The sequence below is a fragment of the Grammomys surdaster genome, unplaced genomic scaffold, assembly GCF_004785775.1.
Source record: "Grammomys surdaster isolate TR1022 unplaced genomic scaffold, NIH_TR_1.0 125985, whole genome shotgun sequence".
Taxonomy (NCBI): Eukaryota; Metazoa; Chordata; class Mammalia; order Rodentia; family Muridae; genus Grammomys; species Grammomys surdaster.
The window spans coordinates 574,077-590,569 of record NW_021620801.1 but is presented as its reverse complement, the minus strand read 5'-3'; the positions used below and the strand labels follow the sequence as shown (position 1 = coordinate 590,569).

Here is a 16,493-nt window from a genome sequence, read left to right as displayed (position 1 = left end):
TCTCTCTCTCTCTCTCTCTCTCTCTCTCTCTCTCTCTCTCTCTCTCTGCTATGACTGTACTTTGTCAAAAATCTGTATATGAGAATAGAACAGTGGTTCTCAAACTGTGGGTCATGACCCCTTGTGAGGGTCAAAGGACCCTTTCACAGGGGTCACTTAAGACTATCAGAAACCCAGATATTAATGTTATGACTAATAACAGTAGCAAAAGTATAGTTATAAAGTAGCAACAAAAATAATTTTATGGTTGGGGGTCACAATATGAGGAACTGTATTAAACGGTAACAGCATTTGGAGGGTGAGAACCACTAGGCTACACTCTGTGGTTAAGAGTGGTTGCTATTCTTGGGGGGTTTTAGCACCCACATTGGGTGGTGCTTACAGCTACCCTGTAACTCCAGCTTGAGGAGATCTGATGCCTTCTTCTGCCCTCTGCAGGCATCTGCATACATTCGTGCATGTAGACACACTGAGAAACACACACACACAATTTAAAACCCTTTTAAAAAGCTGTACATATGTGATGGCTTGTATATGCTTGGCCCAGGGAGTGGTATTATTAGAAGGTATGGCCTTGTTGGAGTAGGTGTGTCACTGTAGGCATGGGCTTAGGGCTTCAGACCCTCATCCTAGCTGCCTGGAACTGAATATTCTATTGGCAGCCTTCAGATAAAGATGTAGAACTCTCAGCTCCTCCTATACCATGCCTACCTGGATGCTGCAGTGTTTCTACCTTGATGATAATGGACTGAACCTCTGAACCTGTAAGCCAGCCCCAATTAAATGTTGTCCTTATAAGAGTTGCCTTAGTCATGGTGTTTGTTCACAGCAGAAAAACCCTAACTAAGACAACATATTTTGGGCCCATAAAATATATCGCTTTCTCTGTACTAACTCCTTTCTCCTGACCTCTGAGTAAAACTAACCCTAGTACCTTCTGTACTCATCTATTTTTAAAATTAAGCCTTAGTTGTAGAAACAGTTTATCTCAAAAAAAAATTTTAAAACACGGAGGAAATGTCTAGCAAGGATGCTCTCCTATTTACTGAAACAACAGAGAATGAGACAGGAATTCTGGGAATGAAAGAAACAATCAAGTCAAAATCCCATGAGCAAGCATCACTAACAGACAAGATAAATTAGAATGAATGAATTTCAAGGTTGGGGGGAGGACTAAGTGGAGACAATACTACATTCATATACATATAACAACAACAAAAAAATAACAAATGACTAATAATTCCCAAAAGTCTGTGGTACATTCAAAAGACAAAACCCAAAAACCAATGACATAGAAGGAGCTGAGATAATGTGTTATAAGGCACAGATAATTTATTCAATTAACTTATAGCAGAAATTTCCCTAAACTTAGAGAAAGATATCAGCATCTAAACACAAAAGGCATTATAAGCCTAAATAGATGTGATCAGAGAAATTTTCCACAGTATACCACAGTCACAACGTCATATATACAAAAGAAAGACGAAAAATACAAAATGGAAAAAATTCCAGCTCATATGCAAAGGGGGAAACAAAACATCAAATACTTTGTAAGAAACATGAAGCCAGAAATGTATGGAATTACATATTTCAAGCTCTTGAAAAAAATGATTGTCAACAAAGTTTTGAGAGTCAACAAAAATATTTTAAACTGATGGATAAATTAAGGCAATTAATAACAACCAAGCTAGAATTGCATAAAACTCTTAAAGGAATACTAAGTATGTAGGAAAAACAAAGTCTCATCTATAGGGACACAAAAAAAAATACATTCCATGAGTGACCAAAAAGAGTTGGGAAGAAAGTAGTCAGGCGCAACCAGAAACCCTACTACTAACAGAGGAGGATACAGAAATAGTAATAATTTAGCCAGAGAATCAACTAACAAAATCATAGGGAATGACCTTACGTATAAATTACCTCAACTAACAAGACACAGAATGACTGATGAAATTAATAAAACAAGGAACATCTGTTGTCTTTAAGAAACACACTTACCCAGCAAAGACAAAACAAAACAAAAAAATAACAGCAGAAAAACATAGTCAAAAGGTGAAAATCAGCACACCAAACAAATGCAAGCTGGGTACACGCTAGGGTAGCAGTTCTTGTGCCCATTAAGATAGATGTCAAACCAAAACTAGAGGTGAAGGGGCCACTACATATAACAATAGAATCAACTCATCAGGGAGATAGAACAACTGCAAATATCACTCCTTGAATGTTAGGATTAGAAATTTCCTAAGACAGACGCCGAAAGGAAAACACTTCACATGGATTGTGACACAATCAGGAAGGTAGGCACGGGCTCTTCCAATCTCAAACTGGCAGAGAAACTTCAAAGCTAAATTATACCATAGATCACCTGGAGTTAAGCGATGTCCATCCAAAAGACAGTAAATACACACCTAGCAGAACAAATATTGAACACTCTCTAAAACTGACCATGAAGCAAACCTTAGCAAATACAAAAAACAAAATAAAATATAAAGGAAAGAAGGAATTTTCCTTTCTATTTTATGAGACTACAGCAGAATAAAACTAAAAATCCCCAAGAGAAATTCACAAATGGTTGGAGACTGAGTAATGAGTCCTGGGAAAAAATGGTAGAGGAACTTAAAAACATTTGTAAGATCAAATACAAAATGATAACACAATCAACCAGACCCTCATATAATATTATATTACAGCCAAGGGCTTTCGAAGAAGAACATTTATGGCTTGTCAAAATTCAGAAGATAGGAACTATTTAAACAGACCCATAATGAGCAAGAGATCAAAGTGCTAATTAAGTGAACCCCCAAGGAAAACCTGGGACCATATGGATTCACTGCTAAATTCTACCAGTCTTTTAAGGAAGATCTAGCACCACCAATACTGCAAACCTTTCTATGGATAGAAAGAACAAGAACACTATTAAACTCTGCCCATGGATCAAAAACTCTAACTGAAATTCTGATACTGCTAGAGAAAAATATTCCAAGAAGCCAGCATATACTGGAAGTCTTAAAGTAGGACTCTAATAGCTCAAGAATTTGCAAATGGATTACATGAAATAAAACAACCTTTTGCATAGCAAAGGGAACTACCAGCAGGAGAACAAGCAGGTTGCAGAGTACAGAATCTTTACCAGCTATACTTCAAACAGGGGTTTAGTATTTATCCATAGCATATTAGAAAAAAACTTCAAAACTAAATAAGCTGCCTGTCAATAAATAAGCTCATGAAATAAATAGACTATTCTTAAAAGACTCACAAATGTCCAAAACTATACTGAAAACACATCCAACACCTTTAGTCGGCAGGGACATGAAAGTCAAAACTATTTTAAGATTCTACCTAACTAGTGAGAATGTCTACTACCAAGAGAAAAGCATGACAAAGCTGGAGAGATGGCTCCAGGGATTGGAACACTGGCTGCTCTTCCTGATGATCTGAACTTGATTCCCTACACCCTTGTGATGGCTCAAAACCATCTGTAGCTCCAGTCTCAGGGGATCTGACATTCTCTTCTGGCCTCTCTGGTCACTCCACACTTGTGCACAGACATACATGTAGATAAAATATACACTCCCACCACATAAAAATAAGTAAATAGAAGAAAAAATGACGAGTGCTGACAAGGGTGTGGGGAAAGCTGCACGGATTCACTGTTGGTGGGAGTGTATGCTGAACAGCCATCGTAGAAATGGTAGAAATGAGCATGGAGGGTTCACACAAAGTAAACAGTGAGGACATGAAGTCAGGAGGGTGACATGCTGGGAAAATCTGGGGAAGAGTTGGAGGGGAAGTGAAGGATGGTTATAATCATATTTCACTGTAAACATGCATCACATTCTCAAAAGAATATACACAAAGGAAACAAAACAAAGACCAGCTTTGTGACCCGGCTGGTTTGTTACTGGGCATATACCCAAAAGACTCTGTCCTGCCACAAAGACACATAAACAAGCACACATATTGCTGTTCTAGTCACAAAAGGAAGGATTTGGAACTAGCCTCGTTGCTCATCAACAAATGGATGTATAACAAAAATACAGTACATACACACAATATTTTATTTAGCCATAATGAAATTATCAAACTTGTAGGAAAATCGATGGATCTGGAATTATTTTATGCTGACCAAAATAATCCAGACTCAGAATAACAAACACTGCACATTTTTTCTTATACATAAATTCTAACTTTTAATGTTTATGTAAACATACATATATATGGATATGTAAATTTTTGGGCATAAGCGTGGATATAGGTGTTGAAACTAGAAAGGGAACATAAAAGGGGGATTGAGCAGGGAAGACGTAATAAAACCCATGAGATAGGAAAGAGGGGCTGCTGTGAGTGAAAGGATACACAAGGGGGCAGGGAAAGGAGGGGGAGGGTCAGCAAAAACATGGTGCTTGAGAATGCCTTAAGGAAACCTTGTATTTTATAAGGCAACAAAAATACATATTTAAAAGGAAATGTTTATCTCCTGTACTATATTTGAATCAAATGAGAAAGGTGTCTTTATTTCAACTCACTGTGCTGCGCTTCCTTCCTAAACAAATGTTGGCATCTGCCGAATACTGAACTGAACAGACCTGGCCTTGATTTATAGATAAATACAGAGAATACACTTTAGGAATGACATCACATTAATTTTTTTCATCAGTTGTCATAAGAATTAGACCAAGGTCATTGGGCTTTGGGTGACAGTGAGAACATACCCTCAAGATGAGTTATCTTTTGTAATTCTCATGATTTTATATAAATCAAAAAGCTAAATATTTTCTTTTGCAGGCAGTGTAGAAGGATGCGTGAAACATTTATGCAAAATTCCAGTCAAGAACCTGTAAAATACATATAGAAATAAAATGTTAGCTTCTAACTAATGCTTTTAGAATATCAAGGTAAGAATCATGAAGTTTATTAAAATGTTTTTGTACATTAAAAACTAAGGACATTCTAAAGAGTAAAAACACACACCAATTGAGTCAAACTATAGAAAAACTGAGAAGGTTCTAAGGGGTCAGTACTAAGTCACTGTCATGAAATTGCTTTATAGAAGTCTAAAAGACTTTCTTTCTGTAAACAACATTGAATGGGAGCTCTGATGCCTTCATTTCTGTTGTCAGCATCTGCCTTTGCTCTCCAGAGACAGAAACTACATGCTCTACAGAACACAAAAGATTTATTGAGTTGAAGAGGTGGTGAGTCGGTGGATAAAGGCTCTTGCCCCCAACCTTAATGACCTGAGTCAGATCTCTGGAAGCCATACAGTGATAGAAGAGAACAAACTCCTGGAAGTTGTCATCTGCCTTCACTCGTACATACCATGGGTATGTATAAGTGCATGTGTACACACACACACACACACACACTACAAAATATAGTTTTAAAAATAATTTACTATCTGCCCCTTTAGAGAAAAATTCTAACTTTACTATATATGGCAAAAGTTATTCAGTATATTGAAAAGTTAGTTTATATATATGTAATTTCTTATTCTATAATTTAGAATTTGTATGTAAAAGTTTTTATTATATTTTCATTATTTAAAACAATTATAAATGTATTTTAATCATATTATTCCCCTCCCTCTAGTTACTCTTCCTCTCCCTAACCATCCAGATTTAAGCTCTTTCTCATAAAAGAGAAATATAACAAACCTCCCAAATACAAGAAAACAAAATAAAACTACATCCACAAAAGAAAAACAGATAAACAAACCCAACATATTGTAACCAAATAAAAGTACACAAAAATACCTATGAAGTCCAATTTTATGTCTGCTAACTACTCCTAAACATGAGGCCTGTTCTGGAACAGCTGATGTACTCAGTGTCATTACATTGGAGATAACTGACTTTCCCTCTCCCAACAGGTGTAAGAGACAGTGCAGTTGTTAACCTTTACCCTAGTGTCTAGGTTTTCACTCACTCACTCACTCACTCACTCACTCACTCACTCACTCTTTTGTCCATTCATTTAAAAAACTATAACAAAATAAAATATAATACGATAAAACAAAACCTATTACATCAAGGTCAAACAAGACAGACCATCAGAAGAAAAGGAGCCCAGAAGAGGACACAAGAGTCAGAATTGCACTCGTTCATGTGCTCAGAAATCCCATAAAAACACTAAACTGGGAGCCACAATACATTATGTGCAGAAGACCTGGTTCAGGTTTGCACAGGCCCTGTGCATGCTGCTTCAGTCTTTGAGTTCATAAGAGCTTTGCTCATGTTGGTTTAGAGGGCCTTATTTTCTTGGTGTTCTCCATCGCCTTTGCCTCTTACAGTTTCCATCTCCTCCTCCCTGGGGTTCTCCAAGCTCCGAGGGGAGGGTTTTGATGGAGACATCCCATTTAGGGCTGTGAGTTCCAAGGACTCTCACTCTGTATAATGTCTTGCTGTGCATCTCTCTATTTGTTTCATCTGCGGCAGGAGGAAGCTTCTCTGATGACGGCTGAACAAGTTACTAATCTATGAGCACAGCCGAACATCATTAGGAGTTATTTCATTATTCCATTTTTTTTCTCTTTTTAGATCAGTATTATTTGGTTTTTACTCTAGGTTCTTGGGCTACCTAGTCTCAGGTTCTCAGTCACCCAAGCAATGTCAGGTACTGGTTCCATCTTGTGTGTGGAGTGAGCCTTAAGTCAAATTAATTACTGCTTGGTTACTCACAAAAGCTTTGTGCCACCATTGCTTTCGTGTATTTTGCAGGCAATATATCATTATAGAGAAAGATTTTATGGCTGTCTTTGTATTCATGTTTCTTTTTGTAAGCATGGGGTGAAGGCTCTCTATATAGGTACTCATTTGACATCTCCATTCTTAATGTGGGTGTTGTCTTCAACAATGGAGCTTTGCTGTCAGCTTGTGAGAGAAACCTAAAGTCTTGGCAGCAGCCTGGGTTGTTTGGGGATTTCTGTGGGGCTCCTTTAGCCAACAAGGCAATCAGACGTAACCCAATCCCAGTACTGGACGCTTCATTTGGTGACAAAAGATGGCCACTGAGACTCTACCTCTCCCCTTAATTGGTGATTTCATTTAGATTGTATTCACATATGTTCATATTTTATTAAAGTTTTACTGTATTAGGTTTCTATACTACCTTTCAAATGCCACCCCCCATCTTAGCGATCTCTTCCTATATTCCCTGCCTCAACCCCTTTTCCTCTTCCCCTTCCCACTTTATCCTCACATTCTACACCCTTACTCCATCCATAGCTAGCTATCCTATTTCCCTTCCCTAAGGAGATCTGTTCTCCCTAGTCCCTTACTCTGTGACTACCCTCTGGTTCTATAGATTCTAGCTTGCTTATTGTCTTCACAGCTAATATAAACATATAAGTGAATGCATACCATGTTAGTCTTTCTGAGTTTGAGATACACTACTCAGGATGATTTTTCTAGTTCCATCCATTTGCCAGCCAATTTCATGATGTTATTTTTTTTAAACTACCAAGTAATACTCCATTATGTACATGTGCCATATTTTCTTTATCCATTTGTCTGTTGAGAAACACCTAGGTTGTTTCACATTTCTGGCTATTATGAATGGAACAGCAATGACTATGGCTAAGGAACTATCCCTGTGGCAGAAGGAAGCATCCTTTGGGTATATGCCCAAGAGTGGCATAGCTGGATCTTGATGTGGATCGAGTCCCATCTTCCTGAAGAACCACTATATTGATTTCCATAGTGCTTGTACAAGTTTTCATTCTCACCGGTAATGGAGGAGTATTTCCCTTGCTTTATGTTCCCACCAGCATGACCTATCACTTGTATTATTGATCTTAGCCATTTTGACAGGTGTAAGACAGAATCTTAAAGTAGTTTTGATTTGTATTTTCCTGATGGCTAAGGATGCTGAATATTTCTTTAAGTGTTTATCAGCTACTTGAGTTTTCTCTATTGGGAATTCTCTGCTTATATTTGTACCCCATTTTAGTTAGGTTATTTGGGTTTTTGTAACCAATTTTTTGAGTTCTTTATATATTTTGGATATTAGTCCTCTATCAGATATGGAGTTGGGAAATCTTTTCTCATTCTGTAGGCTGCCACTTTGTCTAAATGACAGCGTCCTTTTCCATGCAGAAGTTTTTCAATTTTATGAGGTCCCACTATAAATTGTTGATCTTGGTGCCTGTACCAATGACGTTCTGTTCAGAAAGTCTCTTCCTGGGCCAATGAGTTCAAGGCTATTTCCCCTTTCTCTTTTACCAAGTTCAGTTTATGTTAAAGTATTTGATCCATTTGCAGTTAAGTTTTGTGTGGAGTGATAAGTATGCTTCTATTTTGATTCTTCTACATGCAGCTATCCCAGTTTGACTAGCACCATTTGTTGAAGATGCTGTCTTTTTTCCCCAGTGTGTATTTCTGGCCTCTTTTAAAAAAATCAGATGTCCATAAGGATGTAGATTTATGCTTGGGTCTTCAATTTGATTCCACTGAACAAGGTGTCTGTTTTTATGCCAAGGCCATGTGGTTTTTATTACTATAACTTTGTAGTACAACTTGAAATCCAGAATGGTGACAACTCCAGTGCTCTTTTACTATTCAGTATTGGCTAAGCATTCCTGTTTTGGTGTGTGTGTGTGAGTGTGTGTGTGTGTATGTGTGTATGTATTTCCACGTGAAGCTGAACATTGTCCTTTCAAGGTCTGTGAAGAATTGTGTTGGAATTTTGATGGGGACTTCATTTAATCTGTAGGTTGCTTTTGGTAGGATTACCATTTCTACACTATTAATCCATTTTTTTCATAAAACAAAAATGAAAAGTATAGAGATGTTAAAATAGAACATGCATAGATCAAGTTACTGCAGAGACAAAGACTTATTTTTAGAAGATTTTTTTAAAAGTAAATTACCTTATACCTTTAACATAAACCTGCCTAATTATTCTTCATGAACTAGGAAAAGAAATGAACATTACTCACCATGGAGCATGTTGCTGAAAATGAACTTTTCTAAGCTATTTTTCCACTTTGAAATTAAAATTTGAGCTGGGTGTTGTGGTGCACGCCTTTAATCCCAGCACTTGGGAGGCAATGAATCTCTGAGTTTGAAGCCAGCCTGGTCTACAGAGTAGAGTTCCAGAACAGCCAAAACTACACAGAGAAAAACCCTGTTTCAATCAATCAATTAGTCAATCCTCAATCAATCAGTAGATAAAATGAAGGCTTGATACTCTTACAGGGAGGAACGAATGTTACTAAACTTTTTCAGTGAAGGCAGAGAAAGGCTGAAAGGAGGAGAGGGGGCGGTGAGTGGGAGGAGCTAAGGAAAGAGACTGAAGAGGGAGACATTACAGAGGAGGCTCTGTACCTCATTCTCTAAGGGATATGAAGCCTATCTGTGTACCGAAGTTAAGACCATCACGGACATGGGAGAAAAACTTCTCAGGATGGCAGGACGTGCAGAGGTCAAGCTCTTCCTTCTGGTCTTGAATATTCTGTGGAAGAATTCCTCCTTGTTCTAGAAGAATCCTTAGAAAGAAGATTTTTCAAAAGATAGCAATGAAAACACATGAAAAAAAGGATTTGTACATGTGTGGACACATTCCAGGAAAGACCTCATATCAACGGGGAATAGCTACTCACTCCACAGCAGGGGCTCGGCAGGAAACGGCAGCTTTTGTCAGCACGTGTCACTGAAGCTCATATGAGCTAGCAGTGTCCACGCTGCTGTGCAGATATGTACGAGTTCTGGGACAGGGTAAGGAACGTTAAATGCTTGCTTGGAAGAAACTTACCAAGTGACAGAGAATTTGTGTAGAAAACTCTTTTGGTTCAGACATGGTATACTATTTAATCATCTAAACTTCCCATCTTTTTTTTCTCCTACTTATTAGTTTTCACAGAAAAGTTTCTTCATAAATATTCTGATATAAATATGAATAAAATTAGTGATACTTATTTCACAAGTCACATTTAAGAATCAATGCCAATTTACTGAGTCCTTTCTACTCGTGTGTTAAATGAGGCAGGGTCTGGTCATGGTTTTGCTGACTAAAAATGGAAACATAATTCAACTCAGACACCTGTTTCCTTTTATAGAAACGACTATTTTCAACAGAGACTAAAGAGCAAATCCAAACAGCACAGGACCACAAATAAAAAAGTAGTTACATATTTATACTTCCTAACATTTTACAAGAAACATTTCTAGTTAATTAGACAATAAGAATACCTTCAAAATATCAACTTTCTTATAGTTTCTATTACTTAGGAGAGTTGACCTAAGCAATAGCTGTGAATTAAAGTGTGTATCAGCTACTCTATACAAAGTTTAAGTACTGTTCTGTAGAGATCAACTTGGGATTGAATTCAAAATCAATAAACTGTAACAGTCATGAAATTATCTGTGATACAAACGTGAGAATAGATGCCTTATTTAAATGGGTTTTCCCATGTGTCCCAGTCAGCTCCTTAAGTGTTTGCGACCTGGACTGTGTGGGGAGTTACTTACTGTTCTCTAAAGTAATTTTCACCCCAGAAACAATAAGCAATCATCAAACTTTCAGCACCATATTGAAATCAAACACACCTGGTAGCTTTTCGGATGTCCACATAGGGACTCGGTGAGTCAAACTGTCTCACACATGAAGGATGAAGACTGTGAAACGAGATGGCTGATTCTTTGGGAAGAGTAAAGCAGCAAGATCCCACCGAAGGTCCCAGAACAACAATAATGTCTTCCAGATCACAGCCATATTCTGCTATCATAGCATTCACAGTAGCCATAGCTACACCCAACAAAGTACCTTTCCAGCCTGGTAAATGGGAAGACAAGACAAGGGAAGTTAGAAATGTAGAATTTCAACTGCTTTTATGTCTCAGTGAAAAATTAACAGCTGTGGTTTATGAATTCAGAGTCCAGGTATAATAGACGAGCCACAAACATAATGACTCCACTAGAGTCCTGGCTCTAACATCAGATGAACTATACAGAGCACCTTACAGAATGGACAATTAATGGGAGTTTCTTTTGAAAAGTGGTATTGATGCTTAGTCTCGATAGGAATAATGTCCTTTCAGTCTTTCCCCTCTCTTTCCTATTGACTAGGGTAATGCAACATATGAAATGTAACACTTAAACCACTTACAGTTCACAACTCAGTATTAATATCTGCCGTGTTCAATTTCTAGAATTCTTCCATCTATCATATTTGAAACTATATTCACAATCAAAATCATTTCTCCCTTCCTATAACATTTTTTGTTGCTTATGAATTTGATTGTTCTATGTACTTTATGTGAAGGGTATCATATTGAATTTGTCTTTCTGTGACTGGCTTATTGCACCAAGTATGAAAATCAGAAGGTTCATCTATATTGCAGCATGTGTCAGAATGTATTGCCCTTTTAAGATAAAACATTGTATCATATATATCATATCACATCACATTTTGCTACTCACTCATTTGTCACTTGGGCATTCAGGTTGTTTCTACTTTGTAGACCTTGTAAATCAGGATGCTATATGTGTAGACATGAATTCTTTTGGACATAGTCCCAGAATTAGAATTGCTACATCATATGGCATTTTTTTTTTAAGGAATCAACATTTTTTTTTAAGTTAAGTCTCACTATGTAGCCTGAATCCACTTTGTAGCTCAGGTTAGCTTCAAACTCAGAGATTTGCTTGCCCATGCCCCACAAGAGCTGAGACTGAAGTGTCACCATACCCAGAATGCTTTCCTATAGTGACTCTCCACTTTGCTCACACTTACCTCCTGAGGGGTGCTTTGTCTTAAATAGAGACCATCCTAATGGAGGAGCGATGAGATGGTGGTCTTGACTTACATCTTTAATTATAAATGATGTTGATTAACTATTCTATTCCATAACTTCTGATCTTCCTGCCTCAACCTCCTGGGTGCTGGGATTATAGGTATGTGCCACCACACCTGGTCTATATGATGCAGGATATTGAACAGTCGGTGTCATGCCTGCCAAGTGAGTACTCTACCAGTGGAATTCTACATCAACCTCTTTACCCATTTTAAAATCCAGGTGTTGTTCTACTGTAATTTCAGGTGTTGTTTTAGATATTAACCCCTTATTAGATATAATGGTTTGTAAAATATTTCTGCCATTGTGTGTATTTCCTATGGATTCCATTGATCACCCTTTGATGCATAAGCATTTTAAATTTTAATGAAGTTCAATTTACCTGTCTTTAAACTTGGTTGTTTCTTTCTTTTTGGTCTTTTTTTTTCTGCTTTGGAGACCTAAAAACTATATTGCTTAAACCAAAGACACAAATACTTACAATGTTGGTTTTATACTTTTGCCTCTTACAGCTTAAGTCATTGATCCATTCTGACCTAATTTTTTAATAGGTCTGGTAATGGCCAGATCCTTCTTTTGCACGTGGATGATTGCTTGCTTCTCCCTGCTCCACTTGAAGCAGAATGCTTGCAGGTACCATTCTTTCCTCATTGAATAGCTGGTTTGGCATCTTTGTTGAAAAGCTTTCAACCACAGGTCAAGTTATTTGTGTCATGTGGGCTCCCTGTTCTATTTTTCCACTCATGGACATAGACAAGCATGTCTCGTTTGTGTGTTTGTTGTTTGTTTTGTTTTTCTCTCTCAGCCTTTACTCATGCTGCTTCACCTCAGGGAACTTCTTTCTATGACATGCTGACCATTCCCTACTCCCCGGTGCTCAGACGTCCTTAGCCAGAGATGGCCACGCTCTAGAGTATGGTGAAAGGCGTGAAGAGCTGCTCTTTGCTTATTACAATGATTATGGTTATTATGTACATTAAAGACATCAAGGGCTAAAGCTAATTTAATTTGTACTGCAGGATTGTCCTGCTGTAAATGTTAATAGTATATCCTTGCTTAGAGATACTGACAATCTTAAAACCTACAGATTCCAGAACATCACAAGATGCCACCTACTTAGGGAGTTCAAGTCTGACTCATCTAATCTGAGCTGTATACTCCTTATATCTGTTTCTGTAGTGAGAACGTGCAGTCCTCAGGCTACCACAAAGCAATGCAGCTTTACATCTATGCCCATGAGAAAAACAACTATAAGTCATCCTGTATTGCAAATTCATAAAATCTTAATTGATTAAACACACCTACCAGAGTGAGCAACCCCACATGCTTTTTTCACAGGATCTGCAAAGACGATAGGTATACAGTCGGCACCCAGAGCTGTGATTGTGACTCCTCTCTGATTTGTGACTATCCCATCATAGGATTCCGGCTCCTTCTTGCCCATAACCCATACGTCATTGGCATGATCAGTCTAACACAAAACGCAGGACAACATGGTTTGAAAATGAAACATTTTACATGCGAGCTTTTATACAAGAACTGGTCACAAAATTAGGTAATCAGGTATGGTCATCCACTTCCATAAGTGATAAAATGCCAAATATAACTCTCTGCAGATGTGGTTTCTAGGGAAGTAAACTTAGAAGTCTTCACCAACCCCCATCAAAGATAAGTAAATCTTCACTCAGAGAACTTCTCCTAAAAGGTAAGTTTCATTTTCTTTGCAGAAATGTGAAAGTACCAGATGAGTGATTTTTCCCCTTTTATTAGACTCAATTCTATCTAGAATTCTTATTTAACAGATTTCTCCTCACTTAGACCCTAGTCCTCCCTGCTTTTCACTTAAAAAGTTAGGGCCCAAACTTTTTCCTGATCACTCAGGGACCTTCCTTCTATATTGAAAGGGCAGTAGTGGTCTTATACTGTCAAAAGTTAACTATACTTCTAGAATTGAGGAGGTTTAGATGAAATACATACATACACATAGTACATAACCACACACATATAAAGTACAGAAAAATAATTTCAGCATTATCGTCAAATGTTAGATGAAGCGCCAGAAGCAAAAGTTAAATAGCTTAAGGGTTATACAATATACTGAGAGTGAAAAATGTCAATAGGTTAGAAGACCAAAATAGATAACAAAAATTTACCTTTATTCGGTAAAATTTCTCTGCATTAAATCCTGCAGCATTTGCCAACCTACGAACATTTTCTTGAACAACTACTTTGGGATCTCTCCGTTTGGAACTACTGAAAAGATTGAGTGAGCTGAGAGTGGGTATATAAGATATGCCACCTGTCCGTGTAGTAAATCCATGTAGGAAGATGTCTGTTGAGGATAAGTGGGAAAGAGTTAAAAGATTTTCAAGAAAAGACTAGACAGTGTACAGAAGACAGCCTCTCCATCAGACCCTCCCTGGTCACTCCAACCGGCAATAACTGATCTGGTTTCTAACTCTGGCTGCCCTTTGTCCCTCCATGTGATGTCACACAGTGCTGTGTGTTTTACCTCCCCACAGGACTGCTGCTCTTCCCAGGGTACTTTCATTTCATCTGGTATAAGTAGCATACGGCTCACGATTAATACTACGTATCCAAGGAGGATTAGTTGAAATTTTACTCTTCTGTTAAAATGCCCAAAGGGCTGAGGTTTCAGCATTTCTACATAAAAGATTTTCCAGGACAGAAAAAAAAAATTATTTGCCTTAAAGCTAAATTTGCATAGTACAAACTTGTTCTTTTAGGGACGACTCTGATGAAGTCATCCTCTGATGCCACTGACCCACATGTCATAAAACCCCTGTGTTGCGAAAGATGAGCAGTTCACAAGAGTCAACAGACAGAAAAAAAGAGGAAGTGAGGAACCTCTGAAGAAAGTCTGGGTTTTCACTGTAATACAAAGGACAGCTTGGAAGGTACCTGGGATCAAAGGAGATGTGACAATAGTTAGGTCCCCTTTCAGTGCTGGCAGGCTTCTCAAGTATGCTTCTATTTCACTCTGGATGTTTTCTAGTTCATGAGTTGTGGTCAAGTTTATTTCAGTGGACGGTTTCAAAAGGCTATCCCTGCAAGCTACCTGTAAATCTTCAAACTCAAACGTATACACCTTGGTGAAGAGTTGGTCAACGTAAGCCTTCATGAACAGTTTCCTGTGCTCAGGTGCAATCACCTTAATATGGCTCAGATTCTTTTCATCAATTTTTTGTTTAATTGTATACAAAGAGGCAGCCAGGCTGGGATTGCTAACAGTTTCGAATTTTCCCACGAGACGTGAAAAGCCATTTCCTGCTTCCAATTCACAAAGGCTGTACCCCCCATCCTTTTCCTTGGTGGTATTACTGCAACATATTATGCAAAGGAACTTGGCCTCGGGAGCATGGTGGGCGTGAATACCATCCAGTGTCTTCAGTAGCGCCTCATGGAAGTTTTTCTGAGAGTTCAATTGTAAATCAGAGAGATCAATCAAGACTGCTTCTGCCATTCTTCAATCAGGCACTTTTCCCCCAAGACTTTTACGCCATATCAGCTGTAAGGAAAAATGATCACGAACAACAATAAATTGTGCCGATCATCTTATAGATACAACATAAATTTATGGTGGGCAAAAAAGGAAGTAAATTGCATTAATACAAAAAGTAACCAAAATAAACGTAGCGTGCAAACCAGAAAAGCCAGTGTGCCATTTACCGTGACAGTGAAAGCAGAGCCATCTTTTACTTTGTGAAAAGCTGGGTACATTTTTTTTTTTTATAGAATAGAGATTATGCTTTGTTTTCTTTATAGTAGATTTTAAGTACAAAATTGTTGTCTGAGATCAAGTCTTTTTAATTATAGGATGTCAATCTATCTGTTATATCATTATCCCATCATGTCTATAAGATTAGACCACATCTCATATGTAATACTGAGGTCTCACCTTTAGGATATTAAGTTGAGAAGTATCAGCTACTCTTATTTGGGGATTGTGGTTGAGACAGGGGCTTGAGGCAGGGTTTCTCTGTGTAACATCCCCAAAAGTCCTGGAACTAGCTCTGTAGACCAGGCTGGCTTTGAACTCACAGACACCCACGTGCCTCTGCCTCCCAAATGCTGGCGTTAAAGGTGTGAGGCAACACACACACACACACACACACACACACACACACACACGTCTCACTTTTTAAGAGAAAAGCTGACCCGTAGGATGGGCTTCCCCTAAGATTTACAGTCCTCCATACTTGGAATAATCCCAAAAGCCACTGCAATTTGGATCAGGGGCAATTTGGATTTCTGACCGCTTGCAGATTCTCTTTCCTCCCGGTCCCGGCTGGAGCTCCCCCCTCTGCCGACCCTGTGCCCCCCAATTCTGCCCCCTACCACTGCTGACCCTTCACCCCTGAGCCCCGCAGGGCACTGGCGCCTTCATTCATTCTTTGCCCCAGCTGTGCGCGCGACCTCGGAGGAGCCCTGACTGCACAGCGGCCGGCCGGCCCGTCACGGCGCGGTCCTCCCCTCCGCCCGGGACTCACCGCGGGGCCGCTTCCCCGCGCTCTCCTCGGCGGCCGCGAGCTGGGGTGTGAGCCGCAGCCTCCGCGAACGAACGCCAGAGTCGCTCGAAGTCGTGCGCCGCCCGCCCGCCTCACCGCGTCCCGGGCCTCCGGGAGGCCTCGGGTTCCCGCGGGCGTGCGCCCGGGTTCGGGTGTTCCCGCCACGGCCGCGG

At 39.0% G+C, this 16,493-nt stretch overlaps 1 protein-coding gene across 1 annotated transcript; it reads right to left on the bottom strand.

Annotated features, from left to right (window-relative positions):
• Positions 1-4,163: 4,163 nt before the first annotated feature.
• Positions 4,164-16,404, bottom strand: Lacc1 (laccase domain containing 1). Its single transcript, XM_028754269.1, has 7 exons — positions 16,303-16,404; positions 14,714-15,320; positions 13,945-14,123; positions 13,097-13,262; positions 10,545-10,770; positions 9,324-9,484; positions 4,164-4,835 (listed from the first exon to the last, which is right to left on the bottom strand). The coding sequence occupies exons 2-6, from the start codon at positions 15,273-15,275 to the stop codon at positions 9,325-9,327; spliced, it is 1,293 nt and encodes a 430-aa protein (XP_028610102.1). The 5' UTR covers positions 15,276-15,320; positions 16,303-16,404; the 3' UTR covers positions 4,164-4,835; position 9,324.
• Positions 16,405-16,493: the final 89 nt, after the last annotated feature.

What these genes read in the sequence shown, in the direction of transcription:
- Lacc1 (XM_028754269.1), bottom strand. Translation starts at nt 15,275, where the DNA reads ATGGCAGAAGCAGTCTTGATTGATCTCTCTGATTTACAATTGAACTCT. An exon ending in CACATCTCCTTTGATCCCAG is followed by an intron (nt 14,124 to 14,713) that starts GTACCTTCCAAG and finishes TATCCTCAACAG; the next exon opens with ACATCTTCCTACATGGATTT. An exon ending in GACATCCGAAAAGCTACCAG is followed by an intron (nt 9,485 to 10,544) that starts GTGTGTTTGATT and finishes CTTCTTTCTAAG; the next exon opens with GATTCTTCTAGAACAAGGAG.